General features: G+C 36.5%; 1 protein-coding gene across 4 annotated transcripts in view; it reads right to left on the bottom strand.

Moving 5' to 3' along the window:
- EDEM3 (ER degradation enhancing alpha-mannosidase like protein 3) overlaps positions 1 to 16,137 on the bottom strand; it is a 72,857-nt gene that overhangs the window by 9,178 nt on the left and 47,542 nt on the right. Inside the window, exons 14-19 of one of the 4 annotated variants that reach the window (XM_070384808.1) lie at positions 12,141 to 12,306; positions 11,735 to 11,889; positions 10,772 to 10,871; positions 8,387 to 8,578; positions 6,922 to 7,087; positions 2,217 to 2,402 (exon numbers count right to left, since the gene is read on the bottom strand). In XM_070384808.1, coding sequence (XP_070240909.1) covers positions 2,217 to 2,402; positions 6,922 to 7,087; positions 8,387 to 8,578; positions 10,772 to 10,871; positions 11,735 to 11,889; positions 12,141 to 12,306 — 965 coding nt within the window. Of the gene's footprint in view, positions 1 to 2,216; positions 2,403 to 6,921; positions 7,088 to 8,386; positions 8,579 to 10,714; positions 10,872 to 11,734; positions 11,890 to 12,140; positions 12,307 to 16,137 lie in introns of all 4 variants that reach the window. The other 3 variants (XM_070384807.1, XM_070384810.1, XM_005893097.2) reach the window with 3 other exon arrangements.

Genomic DNA, 16,137 nt, shown 5'->3' with positions numbered 1-16,137 from the left:
GGAATCTGCACTTCTAACTACTACACCAGCTGATGCTGAAGCAGAAGAGAAACACTGATGCATGCAGCAACAGCACAGATTAATGGCACCCACTACAGATGTCAACTTAGAATATTTTCCTAAGTAAATAAAGCAGTTGATTTAATAAAACTATTATCACTGACTTTTGTTACACTGATAAATATTAACAATTATACTATAACTCACAGCTGACAGTTAATAATGCCCTACAGTTCTTCAAAAAGTTATACAAAAAGGGGAATTTTTCAAAGCTTTTTGTCAAAATATCACACTATAACAGAATCGCAGTCAAAAAATGGACAGACTATCAAAACTTTAAAAAATATATAATTTAAATAAAGCCCTTTTACTGCAAGGTCCTTAAGGGAATACTGTTATGCTGTTCAGACTTTTTTTTAAATAGCATAACTGATCTCTTTTCATATCCTTTCTGTGGTATAGAAAGCACATGCTTTACCACAATCTCATAGTCCTAACCCTCACACATTTCCTACAGATATATGGGTTTTAAAAACAAGTCGATACTTTAAATAGTTTATACTGCATTCCAATAAAAAGTGATCAAAAGTAACACATGCTATACAACAATGTCTTCATTAGAGTAACTCTTGCATGGATATGGACTAGTGAATTCACCTATTATTTAATTAATAGAACTTGTTATGACAGGATCAGTAAAGAATCATCATTATGGGACAGCTGACTAGGCATGAAAATAATCTAAGTACTTTAAATGATGTATTATCATGGTAGCCACTGAAACAATATATACATGCACACGCATGTGTGTATATACATGTATATACACATGCATGCACATATATATAATTAAGGCTTATTAAAGATACTTACTACTATTAATAATGTAGTTTGGAATCATTTTACCTTTTAATATTGCTGCTGAAATTCCAATGGTAGCACAAAATAGGGGGGAAAAAAGCAAAGGCATTAAAGAGTTACATGGAATAATAATTTGCCTGTGTTTGATGTGCCAAAGTGCATATAAAGATCTAACTGAAAAAAGGGCTCAGGAAGAAAAAAAAAAAAAAAAACAGGCACATAGGAGGATTTAAGAAGATTAGGAATCCTTTCTATTCTGTTCTATTTACACATCCTTAAGTACATATACCCTACTCACTCCATACTGCTTAAATAGTTAACAACTGAATGAACCTCAAAGAAGAATAAAGCAATACAAGAAGACAACCCAAACACTGACTTGGCCAGCACTAGATTATTGCTAAACTTTTTCTTTTTTAATTGTTCCACTTGGCAGTTATACTGAATTGAGTAAGTTTCCTACATATCTGCCAAACAAATATCCCAAACATCAACAACCGTGTACAAATCACACAGCTTTATCTGTTGCAAGCGAGGTAGGAGGACTAGTGCTCTCTCTATAGGGGCCTCCAGTGGCTAAGAAAATGGCCATTAAAAGCAGGATTACGGACTACGTCTGATGGTTCACTTTCCCTCATTTGCCCGCTATCCCTAGACGTGAAATTGTAAAACAATACTAGTGAGACCTTGCATTTATACAATAATTTGGGTTTCAAAGAGCTTTCAATTTACGAACAAAAATTTTGGCCCAGAGAGGGATATATATACACTCTCATGAATTAAGGCATGCTATCTTGTTCTTCAGGCACTAGCCAGGCATGTGTAACTCTTGTAACTTTCAAGTATCTGTGTGATGAAATTAGATCTCAATGAAGAGAAGCTGCTAGATTTCTACGCCTTCACCAAGACACTGGTTATTTGATTACAGGTGGCTTGGTGAAACCCAATTACTATTATATCATATATAACACCGTTCTATATAATTAATCTCTTTTTACTTCTTATTCTAAAAAAAACCCAGAGGATATAGTATCTGTGAAATTGAATGGTGAGCCTCCGTGGATGTTAAAAATGACTCTTAATGTAATCTCTTGTATTTTTATCACTGGCAGAATAATAGCAAAAATTATAAATTACGTATAAAAATATAATTCTAATGACATTCTAAATCAGCACACAAAGCAAAATAAACATTTCATTACTTATCTTTCCAAAAGAAAAACGTATTTTGAAATCACCTTCTACAAATTTTTACTTCTTTTACCAGTGAACCATAAATAATCATTTTGTAACTCATTTTTGTCAAGTGAGAAAAATTAAGGCAAAGCAGAAAACAAAGCATTTTTTACCCTTACCTCGATCTTTTGCTTTGTCAGAAAGGAGCACTTCTACCTCCTCATACTCCCGGATGGCATCCAGTATGATACCTCCTTCTTTGCTGAACAGAAACAGCATGGGGATCGTGATGTCATCTGTGTCCTTCCCGTCGCCCGCCATCTGGAACAGAGGGGCAGTATCGCTGCTGCTCCCCTCATTGTCATCTAGCCAGAGGACAAATAAAAGCAAACAGCAAGCGTTCATCCATTAGAAAGGCCCAGCTGCCAACCTTTACTATTTTCCCCCTGTCGACATTAATTTGCTGCATTAAGAACCACAAAAACATTCACACTTGTGGGGTCCATAATTCTACTCCTAGAAATGTACACCGAGGAAATAATTCAAAAGAAGCAAAATGATCTATGCCTGAAAAAGTTTACTGGAGTGCTTTATACTTGTCAACAACTGTAAACTGTAAGTAAATTATAATGAACTACCTGAGGGAACACACAGAAAAACTAAATGTTATTATTACATAAAAAAGGGAAAGTACAAAGTTCTATGATTGTGACTATAAAAATTTCAGATGCTTATGAAAAAGCCTAAAAAGGGAAAAATTCAGAGACCTGAATTACAGTGACAGAATAATGAAAATTTTATTGTTATTTATGATTTCCTCTAATGGCATTATATTATGTATTTTTAAAACACTCTTCACAAGGAATACTTATGACTAGACTGAAACACTATTCTGACTTTACACTAGTTAAAAAATAACAGTATGGCTGCTAATTACTACTCTACTGGAGATGTCACTTATGTCTAGTCCTAATCTCACATGCCAGTCTCCCTGGAGAACCTGTCTGTCACCTCTCAGAGAGCTTGCATGGACAAGCCCTGCTAAGTGGAGAATACCATGCAGAATCACACCCTTCAATAGTAACTGACCAGACAAAGGATGGCTACCTGACCCCCAGTGTCTCCAGGAGATTTGGAAGTGGCACACTTTCAAAAATAGAAAGACTTTCGGTTAGCAGTGGGTAGAAGTCCAGTTAAGTGACACAGACTGATGGCTTAGGTTGCAATTTTGGAAAAGACCATTTTGGAACTGCTAGGTAAAAAGAGAGCAGGCTGGTGAGAAACTGCTGGTGAGAATGAAGCAGAATACCAAAGAGCTGCAGAGAAGAGTCCAGGAGGACCCATAGATAGAGACAAGAAAAATGCTAGCCGTCATGGTTCCTGATGATTTTTGGTTTCCACTTCTAATTCCTTAGAGCACTCAGTTGTATTTCTTACTCTCGGGTTCAACGAAAATAATCCATTTCCATATAGTAAACAAACCTCCTTTACACTAAATAAACTGTGTCTTGTAGACAGCTGATTTTAATCTATACTTCTGGTATTTGGGATAAAAAACAACCAAGTCCTAATTTGCTCATTTATATACAATTAAAACCACTCATGACCCAGATAATCACGATGGTGTGATCACTCACCTAGAGCCAGACATCCTGGAATGTGAAGTCAATTGGGCCTTAGGAACTATCACTATGAACAAAGCTAGTGGAGGTGATGGAATTCCAGTGGAGCTATTTCAAATCCTAAAAGATGATGCTGTGAAAGTGCTGCACTCAATATGTCAGCAACTTTGGAAAACTCAGCAGTGGCCACAGGACTGGAAAAGGTCCGTTTTCATCCCAACACCAAAGAAAGGCAATGCCAAAGAATGCTCAAACTACCGCACAATTGCACTCATCTCACACGCTAGTAAAGTAATGCTCAAAATTCTCCAAGCCAGGCTTCAGCAATATGGGAACGGTGAACGTTCAGAAGTTCAAGCTGGTTTTAGAAAAGGCAGAGGAACCAGACATCAAATTGCCAACATCCGCTGGGTCATCGAAAAAGCAAGAAAGTTCCAGAAAAACATCTATTTCTGCTTTATTGACCGTGCCAAAGCCTTTGACTGTGTGGATCACAATAAACTGCGGAAAATTCTGAAAGAGATGGGAATACCAGACCACCGGATCTGCCTCTTGAGAAACCTATATGCAGGTCAGGAAGCAACAGTTAGAACTGGACATGGAACAACAGACTGGTTCCAAATAGGAAAAGGAGTACGTCAAGGCGGTATATTGTCACCCTGCTTATTTAATTTATACGCAGAGTACATCATGAGAAACGCTGGGCTGGAGGAAGCACAAGCTGGAATCAAGATTGCCGGGACAAATGTCAATAACCTCAGATATGCAGATGACACCACCCTTATGGCAGAAAGTGAAGAGGAACTAAAAAGCCTCTTGATGAAGGTGAAAGAGGAGAGTGAAAAAGTTGGCTTAAAGCTCAACAGTCAGAAAATGAAGATCATGGCATCTGGTCCCATTACTTCACGACAGATGGGGAAAGAGTGGAAACAGTGTCAGACTTTATTTTTGGGGGCTCCAAAATCACTGCAGACGGTGACTGCAGCCATGAAATTAAAAGACGCTTACTCCTTGGAAGGAAAGTTATGACCCACCTAGACAGCATATTGAAAAGCAGAGACGTTACTTTGCCAACAAAAGTCCTTCTAGTCAAGGCTATGGTTTTTCCAGTGGTCATGTATGGATGTGAGAGTTGGACTGTGAAGAAAGCTGAGTGCAGAAGAATTGATGCTTTTGAACTGTGGTGTTGGAGAAGACTCTTGAGAGTCCCTTGGACTGCAAGGAGATCCAACCAGTCCATCCTATAGGAAATCAGTCCTGGGTGTTCATTGGAATGACTGATGTTGAAGCTGAAACTCCAATATTTTGGCCACCTGATGCGAAGAGCTGACTCATTTGAAAAGACCCTGATGCTGGGAAAGATTGAAGGCAGGAGGAGAAGGGGATGAAAAGGATGAGATGGTTGGATGGCATCACCGACTCTATGGACATGAGTTTGGGTAAACTCTGGGAGTTGGTGATGGACAGGGAGGCCTGGCATGCTGCACTCCATGGGGTTGCAAAAGAGTCAGACATAATTGAGCGACTGAAATGAACTGAAAACCATTAGAAACTAAACAAAATGCTTCACCAAAAACAAAAAAAAAACTTCAGGGAAAGGAGTTACAACATAAGAAAGTTTCCACTTAGATGTTAATTTTTTAAAAATTAAGGACCACTTCTTTTAATTATTTACTTACAGATCTCAAGATAGCATTCTATAACTAATAGCTACTAATGAAAGCATTTGATTTGACAAATTTTGCAGAGTACAGAATACCATGAAAATTAGACTTTACCAAAAAATAGGGAAAATCTAAAATACTCCACATACATTCCCAACTTTATTTTTTCATATTTTTTAAAACTCAGTAAGATGTCTAAAATATTAGTAGTGGCAAGTATTAAATTCTTTAATAAAAGTAATCTCAGAGTGGAAAATAACCAAGGATTAAGAGGTGATTTAAGTCATCCATCAGCAAACTCTCTCTGTAACTGCTCAGAGAGAGAATATTTTATGCTTTGTTACTGTTACCACCAGTCAACTCCAGCACTGTTCTTAAAAGCAGTTACAGAAGATAGGTAAACAAACTGATGAGCTGTGTTCTAATAAAACTTAAAAAAAAGCAGTGAGCCAAACTTGGCTTGCAGGCTATAGTTCGCTGCTGCTGCTGCTGCTGCTAAGTGCTGTCTGCTGCTGCTGCAGCCCACCAGGCTCCCCCGTCCTGGGATTCTCCAGGCAAGAACACTGGAGTGGGTTGCCATTTCGTGCATGAAAGTGAAAAGTGAAAGTGAAGTCTCTGTCCGACTCTTACACCCAGGACTGCAGCCCACCAGGCTCCCCCGTCCCTGGGATTCTCCAGGCAAGAACACTGGAGTGGGTTGCCATTTCCTTCTCCAATGCATGAAAGTGAAAAGTGAAAGTGAAGTCGCTCAGTCGTGTCCGACTCTTAGCGACCCCATGGACTGCAGCCCACCAGGCTCCTCCGTCCATGGGATTTTCCAGGCAAGAGTGCTGGAGTGGGGTGCCATTGCCTTCTCTGCTAACCACTAATTTATTAAGCAGAACTTTTCCTAATGTTAATATTTAACTATGAAATTCATGCATTCATTAAATCAACACTGTAGTGCCCATATAGGATAAGCAAAAAGAATAATAAATATTTTTTCAATGAAATAAATCCTACTATTTTATTTTTACCCATATCAGTAATTTTAGGAAATTTTATTTCCATTATCTTCAAACCTCACAACCACCTAAAAGATGTTTATTACCATTTTCACTGGAGCTAAAAAAATTCTACTGATTAAACAGGTAGACAATCTAAAGGTTACAGCATGATTTTGTGGGAGAGCCAGGAACTGCACCCCCATGTATCTGATTCCAAAGCTTGCATCTGTGTGGAGGAATGGATATTTTCAGTGACTTATTTTAAGTGACTTAAGGTGGCAGGTGTAATTCTTGCCCCTAGGGGTTTTGGATCTCATGGGCACCATTTCTGATCCATGGTATCAGGTGTTTTTACCATCACTCCTGCTGCACCTTCACATCTGACTCAACTACATTTATTGGCATTAATATATAGAAACTCAGATTTAGGTGTTCAAACACCTAAATGAGACATATACAAATTATTAAGAGAGTCATTGGATTACCTATCCAATATGCTGGCTAGTGAAGTAAAAACAATATGAAAAACTCTGATAAAATTTTGGAAAATGAAAGAAAAACCCTAAAGATGATGTTTTGGTTTTTAATGCAATGACATGGAGGATTACTTACCAATAACAATGCCACCAATGGCTCCAGCATTCTGTATGTTGCGTGCCTTTTCTGCAAACATGCACTGCCCTCTTTGTATCAAAGCAATTTTTCCCATCACTGCTTCAGGGTTAGTAAGTTCTGAACAACCGTTGTATGGTTTACTGCTTGCAACAAATCCTCTTGTCTGTCAGAAATAAAAAGTTACTTGAATAACTTTTATCTTCTCAAATCACTACCATGTCATTAAAATTCAAAATCTAGAGCTTTAAGGAGATCTCATTTCTTTTCTAACAATAACACATCCAATACACATTTAGCATAAATTTTTGCTTTCAACATTTTGCATATCATAGTCCCCAACCAATATTTCTACTGTACTTTGCAGTTTATAAAAGCATTTTTACATAAATCACTAAACCTGATCTTTATAATGACTCTGAGTTAAATACAGATAACATATACATTTTACATATGGGGAACTGAGATTCAGCTTTCATAATTTGCTCAAGGTCACGATGTTAGAAAGTGGTAAAGTTAGAGCCTGCTGGCAGACTCACTACATACCCAAACCCATACTTCAACAGCTGGGAACCATTTTTAAACCATCACTGGTAACCAGAAAAATTTTTGAAAGGGGAAAAAAAATGGATTTAGTGTACATAAATCTGCAAGCAATTCTTCTTCCTAGAAAAATTAAATCCACCAGAGAACTGATTTTAAAGATGTGAGTGTAAACATGTTTTAAGACCCTTCTTGCTCTTAGAATGTAAACTTCATGAGGGCATAAACCTTCACTGGTTTTTATAAACATGACATACAGCAAAAATCTAAAATAGTGCCTAGAATAAGAGTTGTTGAACAAGTCAATCTACTATAAACCTCATAGCTTTAAAGTATATACTAGAAAAAGTTTAAATTAGCGGTAATAGAGTTCAAAGACCATTGGTTTTAGATGATCAGGATATCTGAGTTCTGGTCTAGTAGCTAGCTAGCTTTGCTACCAGTCAGTCAGATAGTTGAACTGTGAGCTTTGTTTCCTATATTAAACTAAACCTATAGGATAAACTAGCTTAGTGGTCTTCCAAGTTTGCTTAGTGGAACCTCAGCATCTGATGCTCCTCACAGCCACTTGTCCAGAGCACTTTCGCTTTAGCTGTTCTTTACATTAAGCCTCTGAGTTAGATTTTTTGTTCAAAGAAAGGTTCCAGTAGTTTAAAAGCTTGAAAACCATTTTTAGATAAGCTAAAAGCTTTGAATTAAGAGTATGTGAACAACATTTTAAGTAAAATTCTATAACCATATTGCAAACATAAATTATGACTCAATATTTTCAAGATATGCTTTAATCTCCTTTAATCTAGAAGATTAAATATTTAGGTGTTTTAAGTAAGTTAAAAATACTAAATTAGAAAAGAGATTAAGAAATTAACAACACTGAAATACTATCCAAGTTCAACCTCAACAATATTCTAAGTGCACACACCTCTTTATGTTTCGACAGGTCTGGCCCAAACTGTGCTGGGCCAGCAGTTAACACTACCCGGCCAAAAAATGGGTGGGAAACAATTTGTACAGCTCGTGGAGGGAGCTGCTGTTCTTTTTGTTGCTGACTTGACAATTCAATCATCTCCTGCATAAACCTCAACCCATCTTCTGCGTCAATCGAACTAGCAGCCTAGGAAAGAAACAAGATTAATTTTATCCTTTCTAGAAACTCAACTTTTTTATTTCTTAAATACTTCTGCAAATTTACTCCTTTCAGTTTTGGTCTCTACCAAATATTTACGGCCTTATTTCTTCTAAAAAATATTGCTTCTGGAAATATTTTCTGAATGTAACACCTGAAATTTTTATTAATGTCTCTTTCACTGTTTTATAAACCACTTTTGATACAAATTGAGAACTGGACTTCTGACCAAAGGCTCAAATGCTCACTTTGCTTGTTTTCTCCTCTGGTTATCCTTTTAAGAAATAAACCTCATACCTGACCTATACTCCCCTTCTTTGAAATTATGAACCAACAACCAGATTATATTCAAGGAATAAGTATCAGTCACCTATTATATCCTAGAACTTGACTAGGCACTAGGGACATAGTCTTTTACTTTAAGAAGTTTGTATCTAGATAAGAGATGTAAAAATAGCTACAATAAAATTTCTCAAGAGGGAAAGTAGACTAGGAACATAGAGAAGGGAATGAATGACTGATTTTGCCTGTGTGTATCTGGAAAATGTTTGGAATGACTCAAATTGCATCTTAATAGAGGAAAAGTTGAAGAGTGCCTGACTATAGTAGGAAAAAGATGAACTCCTAACACTTTACAGAAAAAGTAAATGGAACTTGATAGGAGATAGAAGATAGAGGAGAACAGAGAAGAGCTGGCAGACAGAAATTCAAGCCTATCCTGAGATTTCTAGTTTTGGTGACTTAGAGAATAATGGCAGGGCTGTCTAAGATGGAGAACAAAAAGGAAGAGAGAGATAGACTGTGGTGGAAGCAGGGAGAGAGAATTAATTCAGGTTTGGACAGACTGAGATCTGAGATGCAAAAATGGATGACAGGTAGATTAAAGCTGGGTTTAAGAAGTAAAGTTCACAATCAGGATTACATACAGATGATCCACTGGAGAAAGAAGTAGCAACCCACTCCAGTATTCTTGCCTGAGAAATCCCATGGACAGAGGAGCCTGGTGGGCTATAGTTCATGGGGTGGCAAAGAGTTGAACACGACTGAGCATGCATGCATACACATATATCTAAGAAATCACACATACAAAGATGATGGTGGAGCTTGTAGAAATAGATGATACTATTGAAGAAGAGTACAGAAAGAAAAATATATGGTCCAGATTCTTTGACAGTGCCTATACTGAGTGGCTGTGCCAAGAAAGAAGAGTTGCAAAGGAATCTACAAAATACTGAGCGGAGTATTTGGAAAGATGTTGGGATGCCCTGGAAGACAAGAAAGGGGTATGTTCTAAAAAGAGAACAGTCAATAATTAAATGAAAGGTCAACCATATGAGGATGAAGGGGCCACTAGCTGGCAACTATGTCACTGGTGACCCAAGTGAAAGCAGGGTCATTAGAGATGTCATTCCCTCAGCTGGGACGAGTGAAACATAAGGAAGCAGACAGAAGATTCTTTAGGGAAGCATGGGTGTGGCAAGAATAAAGATGAGACAGAAACCCGAGGGGAAGATGAGGTGGTGAGAAGATTGAATTAGAGATTAAGGGATATCTGAATATGATTCTACTTCATTGAAATTATTTCTCAAATTGTACTTTTCTCAGAATTAAGGTAGGAATAAGGTGGATAATTTAAAGATCTCAGGTTATGAAATCTTTTAAATCAAAAATCAATAAAATTTTCCCAAAGACACATGTTATGTTGCCTAGGCATAGATAAATAAATGCATATTTTGATTAATGAATGAAATATTTAATACTCCTTGGAAACTAAAACAGTGTAAAACAGAGACATAAATAGTAAAACTAATGATTAGCTTTTAAGACTATGTCCTAAATAGTGGAAAGACAAGAGACTGAGAAACAGAAAACTTAGATTTGAGTCAGTATTTGACCTCATCAACACAGGCAAACCAGCAACCTATTTGTGATTTAACTGATTTATACTATAAATCAGGTTGAATTAGATGGCTTTCCAAGATACTTCCAAGCACTAAAATTCTGACCCTCTTACTTTAAACCGTACACTTACGGTTTTTAAAAAGTCAAATGTCATTATGTTATTAAAGCTAATGAGACCAAACAGGACAGAGACCATAGCTAATTAGTACAGCAATGTCTTACTTGGATTGCATGTTGAACCAACTGGACTCTCCCATCTTTGAGGTGAATCAAACTCACCCCCATCTTCTTCAAGATTTCTAAATGCTCAGGGTTAGTGGCCATGAAATCTCTGGCTCTCAGTGGGGGTTTAGCTCCACTCCTCAAACTCTCCTCTCTGCTAAAAGTAATTATAGACAAGGATTAAAAAACTACAAATCAGAATTTGGAAAAAACATAAGACAAAATAAAAATAATGTTAGATATTTGCAGAATTGCTAGTTTTAAACTAGTAAAAAATGGAATAAATAGAAACAGTATACAACTTAGGTTTTTAATAAGTGTTATAGCTTTCAAATATATTTTACAGTTATCAAAAGCTTGTATATTATCTGTAAGGCAGTATTAACAGCATTCTAACCATCTGAAGGTACAGAACAGCTTGGCTTGGGTATTTATTACTATTTATTTCTCCATCAAAAAAAACCCAGACATTTCTCTCAATATATGAAAAGCAAAACAACGCGTATATCACTGAATAACATTCACTTAAATTTTCTTTTAATTTTCTAGTAATAGCTTTTCTAGTTAACTATTTTGAAGAAAATGAAGTTAAGGTAAAAATTTTTATTCAGCAACGAAGAATAAGTATCTCATCAAAAAATCAAATCAAAGCACTGTATTTTTCTTATACAGAAACTACAGATAAAAGGAAAAATATTTTCTACATAAACAAGATGTGGAAATATTTGATGAAACTATCCTATGTAAAAATGTGCTATGGAAGTTACAAACTATTATATGCTGCCAAAATTACTTGGTTCATTAATCAAAAGATATAAAGTAATTTCCATATAATAAAGACATTACTGCTGAATAAACTTTGCTATCTATTCACCAATAATTTTAATTTTAATCCATTAACATACATACTTCCTCAATATTCTGGTTCTAAATGAATGTATTCCTGGCTACTCCTCACATTCTCTGTCATTTACTCAGAATTAATTTTGGTACTAATAAATATAAAATAAGACATCTTACACTCTGATGATGCCTCTAGGACAGCTCTTGTCCACCACATTTTTCAAGGGTTCACGGATGCTCTGAGCATATAGTGGATCATTAGGGAAGAGGATCTGAGTGTTTGGACAAGTCCAGTCAAAATTACTGTCATCCAGTTCTGTATATTCTGAAGTCTAAAAAGAGAAAAGAATGTTATGTAAGTACAAATAATTATTTTACTGAATATTATAGTTTGTGCAAAGGAAACATTAAGTGGAATGTAAGTATACATAGGATGCAATACAAGAAAACATCAAAGGTACTTCTTCAACCACCACTATATTTACTGAATGGTAGTCATGGATTAGTTTTCACTTAGAAAAACAAAACAAACAGATAGGAGTAAAAAAGAGAATGAGATATTTAATTCAAAAACATAACCTACTGTGTTCTTCTTAGAGACTCTTTGATTTGTAGTAGAGAGCCAAAGAGGTAACAGATGAGCTTCTGTTGTAAAAATGTAATCTTCTATGTCAAAAATAATGTCTTCTTTATCCGCAAATAACAGGTAAAGATATTTAAACATTTCCGCCAAGAAGAAGGAATCCATTCTAAAATAAAAGATTATAGACAAATCTAAGTATGTAAAAATATCCAAATGTCATCTATCTGAAAGCCACAGAATCAAGCTCAATAAGCCTGTCTACACCAGTATAGACATCCAAAGAACTACAGAATGTATCTGTTCCCCAGTGGTAACGGCCTTGACTCCAAGCATATTCCAAGGAAATAAAAAAGACCAGAGGGGCTGCCTACCACACAAGTACACTAAAGCTTGTCAATAATATAGACAAGATTTTCCTATGGGCCTTCTGAGAAAAGAGTTTGGCATTTCGCTGGCATTTCTTCTACAGAGAATCAACATCAGGGAGGTAATGCTGATGAACTTTACTACTGAGAATCTTATAAGAATCTTCAATTAATCTTAATTGAACTGGATAAAGTAATACAATTTTGATGTAGCTCATTACACAGCCATTTAAGTGATAAACAAGAAGGCTTTGAAAGTAACCATTTATGAAAAGTTACATGAAAAAAGTACAACACAAAATCATATGGACTATGATCATAACTGTAAATACTGAAATACTTCTCAAGAAGGGAATATGAAGAAATAAAGGAAATTAAAAACATATGTGACTTTACAAATGATTAATGTTATAATGTTTTAATAAACATTTTAAAGAAAAGCTTTAATAAAAAGTGGTAGAAATAGAGCATAGTTAGATGGAGTTACAGTAACAAGGAATTTAAGTAAACGTGCTACATTCCAAAGCATCTGAGCTTTTAGCAGTATGGCAACCCACTCCAGTGTTCTTGCTTGGAGAATCCCAGGGACGGGGAAGCCTGGTAGGCTGCCGTCTCTGGGGTCGCACAGAGTCGGACACGACTGAAGCGACTTAGCAGCAGCAGCAGCAGACAGGCTGCACAGTTTCATAAATCTGGGCAAGCACAATTCCTGGCATACGGTAGGCACTCAATAAATGTTTTCAAATACAAGTTTAAACAGCATTACTAAAGAATGAAATGGAGAGGAAGCTGGAGATAGTGGTAAGGATCTGGGGATTTTGGAATAGAAAAGACCTTCCAATGGCTAGCTATGACACCAAGGGGATACTATATAAGGACCATGAGCTCCAGTTATTCTGAAAGGACATAATACATGCTTAATAGTGGTGTAAAGACTAAATGAGATTCTATAATGTCAAATATCTGGCGTAGCACTTGGCATGCATATGAGCTTAAAAATAGAACTATCATAATTTTTCCCATATATAAATGATGTTTTATTTTAGAACAACTCACCTATAATGTTTCAAAACTTTTTTGAACATTTTGGATGTTAATCATTATAGAATAGATAAAATACTTCCCTGTCAACCTGCAATACATTTATGGTAATTTAACTTTATCTGGAGGGCTGATAGTTACTATCATGAGCAAATGCTAGTTTGAGAACTATAAACTAATGTGCAAGATGTTGCTTTAAAAAAATTTTTTTTAATTGGTGGGAAATTACAATTTTGTGTTGGTTTCTGCCATAAAACAATGTGAATCAGTCATAATTATATATATATAATATCTAATTAATCTATAATTATAATTAATATATATAATTATATACTCCCTCCTCTCCTCTCCCACCCCCCATCTCATCCCTCTAGGTCATCACAGAGCACAGGACTAGGCTCCCTGTGTTATTTAGCAACTTCCCACTATCTATTTTACTCATGATAGTGTATATATGGCAAGATATTGATTTTTGGCAAATTCCACAGATGACTGTGAAACAGATAATTTGTAAACGCTCAGAAAAGAATAGACATGGTAAGATCACTGCAGTATGAGTAGGGTAAAGGTAGTGAGTTTGAGTATTGTATCACATAATCTATTTTGTACTTAAAAACCATAACTATATACATAAATGCAAACACACAGCCATTAAAATTGTCTGGAAGACTGTTTATAAAACTGCCAACAGTGATAATCTTAGGATGGCAAGTAGGAAAGTATTGCAGGAAAATTTTCATATTCTTTTTTGCCATTTAAATGCTTTAAGTGATCATTATTAGAAAGATACAGATATTTCTATTTTGAAAACTGGGAGGGAGGGCACGGAGGGGAGGCATAGGTGAGCCAGACAATAAGGTAGATCTGCAGGGGAATAAACAACCAAATGCAGAGTATTAGATGGAAATTCTTACAGCATACTTATCTAAACCCCAAATCACTGAAAACAGTTGTTTGGCTAATACATTTTAGATGACTGAGATGATATTTAAGCCTTCCTTTTGGTCTAGATACACACAAAAAAAAACCCAATAAAATGAAATTTTGCTGGGATAAGTATTAAGTCCCAAGTTTACAATTAAAAAAAAAAAATCAGCTTTTTAAGAGCAGAATAGAGAACACCCATTTGTCAGCAAGTCACTGAGGTCAACTGGCCACAAGTTCACTGTGTGTTGAACATAATAAACCTGCTGAAAAAATCTAAAGCACATCTAATAACATGGTATGATGAAGATTAGCAGTTCTCAACCTTTTGTTGGACCAAATGCATCCAAGAGATACAATGCTACCGTGCAAAACAGCGGACAGAGAGAGGAAGCCCGTCAGCCCCTCGGAAAATGACCCATCTTGTGGCTGAACCCAGATGGTAACGGTGTGGGGGGCCAAGCACACCTCGAGTACCGTTAATTCTGGATGTGACATTTTAAGAGACACTCTATAATACAATCAGAATGGGACAAAGGCAACAATAAGAGATCCAGAAATATCATATAAGGAATATTCAGCAGAAGAAAAAAAAAAAGAATGCTAAATTTAGAAAAAATGGAACTCTCTAGACATAGTAAATCATGTCTTCCTCTGTAATTCCTCCACCTGCTACTTTTCTTTCTACTTCAGCACACATCAGGCTTCCTGGGGCTCCACAGTAAAGAATCTGCCTGCAACACAGGAGATTTGCAGGAGATGTGGGTTCGATCCCTGGGCCAGGAAGATCCCTTGGAGGAGGAAATGGCAACCCACTTCAGTATTGTTGCCTACAAAACCCCATGGAGAGGAGCCTGGTAGGCTACACGGGTTCACATAGAGTTGAATGCAACTAAGACTTGAGATTCTTTTATACCCACCTTCCTCACTTACTGCAAGTCACAGGAGGGCAGGGACTAATTCTAATTGGTCTTTTCATCCTCTTACCTAAGAGCAGCATCTGGTATACAGTAGACAGTTAATTACTGTTCCTTTAATGAGTTGCCAGCAGAGCATACAGTCAAAAGCCTATCTGCCTTGATTAGAATTAATCTAACTAATTCTGAGACCTCGGACAAGTTCCCTAACCTCTCTGTGCCTTGGTTTCTTCATCTATAAAATGAAGATCATAACAGAAATTATACTTCAGAGGGCTGTTGTAAGGATCAAAGGAATTAAACATAGAAAGTGTTTAATTAGAAGAGTTCTCAGAATGTAGGAAGTAGCCAATAAATGTTACAGATAAATACACAAGCCATCTGCTTTCATTTCTTGCTGTTTTCTGTATGCCTGCTTCCAGAAACCTATCCATTTCTTATCAGCTGTGGTCAAGGAAGGAGATCTCAAGTCTAATCAACTATTACCTGAATACTCTGAGAGAAGGACTGAGGGACAACTCTGTGATTAGACAATGAGTGTTGTGTTTCCCCTGTTCCTAGTTCCTCCACTGGGAACTCCTTTTACCACTTTCCTTTTTCTAGTCCTGATCCTTCAGGACATGAGATGCTCTAGAAACCTTTAAGTAACTATCACATTCCACTCTGCATTTCACATCCCTTTAATATGCTCCATAGCACGAACACAATACTTTAAAGCCTGTTTATCTGCCTACCCCAATGATTCAAAGA

The sequence above is a fragment of the Bos mutus genome, chromosome 16 (assembly GCF_027580195.1).
Source record: "Bos mutus isolate GX-2022 chromosome 16, NWIPB_WYAK_1.1, whole genome shotgun sequence".
NCBI lineage: Eukaryota > Metazoa > Chordata > Mammalia > Artiodactyla > Bovidae > Bos > Bos mutus.
The sequence above is the reverse complement of the archived record's forward strand: the minus strand, read 5'-3'. Positions and strand labels throughout refer to the sequence as shown.